This window comes from Etheostoma spectabile, chromosome 10 (genome assembly GCF_008692095.1).
Source record: "Etheostoma spectabile isolate EspeVRDwgs_2016 chromosome 10, UIUC_Espe_1.0, whole genome shotgun sequence".
NCBI classification, from domain to species: Eukaryota; Metazoa; Chordata; class Actinopteri; order Perciformes; family Percidae; genus Etheostoma; species Etheostoma spectabile.
In genome coordinates, this window is record NC_045742.1 from 13,726,794 (window position 1) to 13,732,906 (window position 6,113).

General features: G+C 36.5%; 2 protein-coding genes across 6 annotated transcripts in view; one reads left to right on the forward strand and one right to left on the reverse strand.

The window, feature by feature from the left end:
* Positions 1 to 1,744, reverse strand: part of tex11 (testis expressed 11) — a 9,391-nt gene extending 7,647 nt beyond the window's left edge. For 2 of the 3 annotated variants that reach the window (XM_032528584.1, XM_032528585.1), the window contains exons 1-3: positions 1,529 to 1,744; positions 439 to 551; positions 28 to 112 (exon numbers count right to left, since the gene is read on the reverse strand). In XM_032528584.1, the coding sequence (XP_032384475.1) occupies positions 28 to 112; positions 439 to 551; positions 1,529 to 1,556 (226 nt within the window). In that variant the 5' untranslated portion in view covers positions 1,557 to 1,744. Of the gene's footprint in view, positions 1 to 27; positions 113 to 438; positions 552 to 1,190; positions 1,318 to 1,528 lie in introns of those variants that run through there. The other variant, XM_032528586.1, reaches the window with a different exon arrangement.
* The window catches only part of kdrl (kinase insert domain receptor like), a 55,494-nt gene continuing 50,850 nt past the window's right edge, over positions 1,470 to 6,113 (forward strand). For 2 of the 3 annotated variants that reach the window (XM_032528581.1, XM_032528583.1), the window contains exon 1: positions 4,665 to 5,229. In XM_032528581.1, coding sequence (XP_032384472.1) covers positions 5,166 to 5,229 — 64 coding nt within the window. In that variant the 5' untranslated portion in view covers positions 4,665 to 5,165. Of the gene's footprint in view, positions 1,722 to 3,841; positions 3,957 to 4,664; positions 5,230 to 6,113 lie in introns of those variants that run through there. The other variant, XM_032528582.1, reaches the window with a different exon arrangement.

Sequence of the window (6,113 nt, forward strand, 5' to 3'; positions counted from 1 at the left end):
AAATAAATACAGAAACTAGAAGTGTACCTTTGGCTTTCTGATTTTTACTTATAGTGGTGCCCACATTCTTAGTAACTGCCCAGTTCCACAGCTGGATGGCACACTCCTCAAGCTGTAACATAAGTCATGAAAAATAAATATGCTTGCAACCTACAAATTCTACCAACTAATAGCCATGTAGTGGTGACATTAATGCTAGAGTACTTGATAAATAGATCTGATGTAAAACTTTAAAACTTAGTAACATAAGTCATGTACATACATTATGGTAAAATCAGATTGATGAGTGATATTGCATTACTTTTTTAGGGTAAAAAACACTCCCAACTAGAAATACACTTGTTGGTATCGCATGTGGTAAGTTTTTGGTTTCTTTAGTTTTTTTATTTACTATTACAGTCAAATGATAGTAAAATTCTCTCACATGCTTGTAACTACCTGTGGATCTGGTATTTTGGGGAAATCCTCTAGGCCAGAGACTTCAGAGAAGAGTTTCTCTATCACCTCATCATAATCAGTCAGCTTTCGCTGCAGTAGATTCTCTGTGAGACCTGTGTATAAACAACAACAAATCAAGACATGTTGACAAGACCCAAACTCAACTTTTTTTCTTTAAATAAGTCAAATATTTTCCCAGACAAAGTTAATGTCACAATAGCAAATATCACTTGTAACAAGCTTATTGTTGGGCTAAGACAATTTTTTAAATGACATAATGTTTAAGTATTGATTGTTTAATTATTTAGTCTAGTTATATTTAGTCTCAAAATCCCAAAGTATTTAAGGATATGAAATAAGGATAGTGAATTCTTCAAAAGTTTAGAAGCCATAACCAATAAATGTTCGTTGTTGTTGTTCTTGTTTTTATTAATAATAGCCAAACGTTAAGTTCAGCAATTGTTTGAATACATTGTCATTGACTAGCTAGCTAGATAGTTTCTGTCCTAAGAATAACAACTAGCTAGGTTTTGTGATTTCGCCATAATTGGGTCAATGAAGCACAATTTTGAGTAATAAGGTAGCTTGGTAAAGGTGTTAAAAAGGCTTATTTTTTTAATTTTTTCTTGATGTTAGCTATGTATTTACATCTTAACGTTAACACCTGGTATGCCTATTATTTGTCATTTCACCTGTTTTGCAATAAAGAATTTAAAAAAGACTTGCTGTACATAATTTACATAATAAGTTACCTTATACAGTATACTAATATAAAATCCTCTTCAATTATTTGGTCAAGACTAAGGTAGCGAAGTAAAGGGCATACATTAGTAGATGTCAATGTGGAGGTAACATTAGCATACTAAACAAGCTAACATGGCTAGGTAGCCTTGCTAGCTAATGGCAGAGCAACTCTATGCCACAGTCTATGCTCTATGCACAAGTTACCTTGCCAACGGTTAACGGTTACTAACCCAGATCATAGGCAGACCTCCAGGCTAACCGTTAACCGTTGCCAGAACGTAACTAATTCGTAACCAAAACGGTTTGCAAATAGCAGTTAGAACAACTAAACGGGATAGTTACTCACATTTCACAGTTGAAACAAACCTCTCCATGTTTTAGGTTTTACCCCTGAAAATAATAATGTTAGCTCCAGGGTTAGCTCCCTACAGCGCCATCTTGTGTGATTGACAGCTGTCACAAATGCCCGCGAGGTTGGGGGAGGCGCCTAAATGAAGAGCCTAAAGGAAGAGCCGGAAGCATTAACCAAAGCCCAGAAGGTAACAAACAAAGAAACCCCAACAATCTTTCGATTAGTGTGAACTCTTAAAGATATCTTGTAACGTTAGCCATACATAGCCTATTTACACAGTGTACACTGTGTCTAGAATGTAAAATGTTAGCGAATACTTGGTTACAGCTGGTTACAGTATGCCTTAGCTATGTGACAATTTAGAATTTTACAAGCTAATTTTACCATTAGCTTAGCCAACATTAACTGATATTTAGCTAGCTACCTAACTTTAAAACGTTTGCGTTAGCTAACGTCCTAACATGATTGTTAACGTTTCTAAAGTTAGATTTCTGAATACAATGTAACCTTCTCTCAAGGTTTCCTTAACTATCTTATCTTTCAATGGGCAAACTCGTTGGTGTTCTTTTTCACTGTTTTTTAAGCATAGCAAAATATGCCAGAATATCTAAAGAAATATGGGCTGATATGATAACTGCATTTGATTATTATACTAATACTATACTACTTTGTTTTATATATACATAATTATTAATATTATCTGATCATGACATATTAACATTAACATATTTTATTATTAAAAATATGTTATTTTTCAAAATATCAAAGTTTCCTCTCTTAAAAGTAGAGCTAACATATTTAGCTAATGCCCCAAGCCAACAAAAACTGAAGGCCAAGCTAATTGTTAATTTTTATTAACAATTTTAATTTTTAATTTTTTTATTTTTATACAGCATCCCTAGCCGAGGAATAGCCTTTATGGGACTGCAGTACATTTTACTGTATTGTAGGTCTACATTTAGAACATAGCTACTACATAGGCTACTAAACTAGGCTATTTTGGGAAAACTACTTTCATTCAGCCTTATCGGGCTCATTTATCAAAAATAACCAGATAGATTGGTCAAGATGACTAAACCCGAGAATTTTTCCCTGTTAAAATGGTTGAGTAATCCAAGTTGGCATGGACATTTTTACTCTGATGTTCTAAAACACAATCTTTAGTGTTACTTTAAACACAACAGCTCCTTATACTAACCTTTATATGCCTTATTACCTTCTATGTGCGACTTTTGCTTTTGATCCAAAATGGTAATATTGACCACAAAATATTTTACAAGAATATTTTATATCAGATTTATTTATATCAATATTTTCAAATTGTTTTAGTAGTGTGGGCTACTATTTTTATTTTTCCCAAAATGTAATTTCTTGCTTCCAGAAGCTGCAGTATGAGTGGGGTCTGGAGACTGTGAAATCAAGACTGACTACAGTCATTTGATCAGCAGGGCACGCAGTCCGACCCCCTTCACCCCTTTGCTGGGAGAAATACGTTATTTCTACTGGTTGTTTTACCCAAGAGGACATTCCTGTTGGGTTTAAAGGAAGAGTGCATGCTGTGTGTGTAAAACCAGTTAGTCCCCCATAGTGTGTTTTTGAACACCAGATTCAAAAATAAAACACTTTAAACCCACCCCTATCAGCTAGCAACTTCCAGCAATTGTTCATCAGGAGACTTATCTGCTGCCCTCTTGGCCCGGTGGGAATGTCTCCTTCAATGAAGACTTAAATGTGAACACACGCTAAGAAAATTGTTGAAGTAGACAAAGCAGTTTTTTTGCAAACCTCTCCTCTTTTGTTTAGCATTTTGTGAGCCAATATTTTTCGCTTCATATGTGTCAGCCTGTAGCATATCATCTTTACCAATGTGTCACCATTCAGACTTGAGAGCCCATGTCTTGTAGAAATTTGACAGTCTTGTCAATATCTGCCATGTAGAGTCCATTCCTAAGTCTACAAATTGAGAAGGGTGAATTTAACGTTGCTTCAGCAGTCAATTGTAATAGTGAGTGTCCACATCTAGAGCAAAGCAGCTAACCCAACACATAAGCCTAAAATGGTTCCTTTTTTGGATTAAACCATGCAGAAGAGTGCTAACTTTTTTGAGTATACTTTACTAGCCACCCAAATATGGACATTACTTTTTGATTTCGTTGAGTAATTTTATTAAAAAGGAAATGTTTGAATTCTTGACCTGTGACTATTTTGGTCTCAGAATCCCAGAACGCCACAGGACTCCCAAGACTGGCATGTTATAAACTGTTTCCCATGTTTTCATGTGACATTTCACTGTTCTTTTTGCTACAGGGATGAAAGAGTGGTGTCCATCACATTTCACTTCTTGTGCTGTGCCTCATCCACACCACAACTCAAGATCCATTTCCCAAGATGGTGGCTGTTCAGTCCTGACATGGACGGAAAGGTGAGGGCAGGATGTTCTTATTTACAATGCCTGCTACTGTGACCTACAGCAGCAGAGTAATTGTTGTGGTGATAAAAGAAAACAGTCTGCAGCACATCCACACACGGCAGGGTCTCGCTGGACAAAAGAGGATTATTTACATTGATATAATAAGCAGCACATCCTGTTTCTGAAGTTAAAAATAAATTTGGAAAATATTTATTCTAAACACATGAACAGGTAGATTCAATCTGATATCACGCTGATTGTTTACGTTTTATTCTATTTCCTTTTGAGACAATGATTACAGACATGATTACTGCTGTAACCTTTAACCTCAGTTACACAGTAAGTTGATTTCATCAAATACAGCATTACACACAAAGGTCAGTTAAAAAAGGTAGTTTAATGATCTACTTCATAATTTAAAAACCACAAATCAATAAGGTTGATATAAATCTAAAGAAAGATTCCATTCAGCTTCATTTCAGTGACCCTTAGGGTGGATAAATATAATTGCTGGGATTTTCTATTGCATCTTATCACGTTTAATGGTATTACTACTAGCCTAGTTACCCATCATGTTGGTCTGATTACTATAGATAATCATTATTTCTCATTTAGTGATCTCCTCCTCAGTAGCCTGCAGAAAGGCGTTTGTCGTTGTCCCCCCCCCCCCCCAAACAAGTGACGTTGCGTCCTTCCACTGTGTCTCCATAAAACGTGCCTCGCGCATGGACTGAGTGTTGCACAGAGGCGAAAGGGAGGAGAATATTGTTGAAGGCGCGCATGAAAGGCAGGAACTGATTGATCTAACTTTTGTGGGCTATATCAGACACCAGTTAGAAGCTGATACACCACTCACTTAACCTTTTTTTTCACCAACCATTGATTTTAATCCATCTAACTTTTTTTTTTGTTTTGAGCACCTGCCCCGAGGGTACATCCGTCTCATCTTTGCCGGTTCGGGAGTTGGACTCCCCCAGCTGCGAAGGGGAGCTCCCCTGCGAAACGCGTCATGGGCCACGGGAGAATCACTGCCGCTTTTTGCATGTACACCTGAGGGTTTTTGGGGATTTACAACACGGGTTTTTTTAATTTAAAAAAGGACTCTTTGATTGACTCGCTTTGAGAAGAAACTTTTGTAATTCACTCGGAACTATAAGCCTCTGCCAAGGACTCGTATTAATTTATAACACACGGTTTGGATTTCGGTGAAGAGTTGGCAAGATGGTCTCATCCGACTGCTTCAGATTGGTCCTTGTCATCTTGTGTGGCTCATCGCTCACAAATGGTAAGAAGTCATTCATGCTTATACAGTTATTTACACGTAGTAGAGTTTTATGCATAAAAGAACAGAGTTTTAACATCGCACTGTTTGATTCGTTTTAATGAATGGCTGAATGCATATTGTTCGATAGATAGTAGAAACAATCGGCTGTCATTTATTATAGAGGGAGAAGTACAAGGATTGGCGTCCTTTTATTCGTCTGTAATAGTAATCTAATTCTTACTAAGTCTAATTGAGCTGTTACCAAGAGTTGAATTATTTGGCTTCTTTGATTCACATTGATTGAGTCACATTTGATGTGTGGAATTTTTCATTTGTATTGTTTATAGTTGTTTCAGTAGAACATTCAATTTTCTGTTTGATGTCTGAGGCTAATTCTGTGTCAACAGATTCAGGTTGTCATTAGACCTGCAGTTCTCATTTAAGTCGCTAGAGGTACTCTTGTCCCGTTGTTAATGGTTGATTATTGACATTAATAAAAATGTGTTGACACCATATGATAGGTAACCGTAACAAATAAGTAGAGTTTACATTTTAATTGTCAGACTGATTTTATGTATGACGTTTGGATTTGTTTGATTTGAATTTGTTTCTCAGATATGAAGGTATTGCAAGTCAGCCTTTTGTTAAATATTATGAAAAACGTTTATCCAGCAATTGTTATGAGTGAACAGGATTAAACATGTTGAGAAGAGAATGCATGTTTCTTCAGACAGTACAATCAGCTTCATTGTCTCAGTGTCACTCCACAGAAACCCGATAGAGTATAAAAGGTGGATGTTCCTCCACCTTAGGTCTAGTGTGCCACTGAGATACACACTAAGCCTTTACCATTCTCAAATAAACAGCCTATCCAAACAAAGGAAAGAACTGTGCACGCCCCCCCC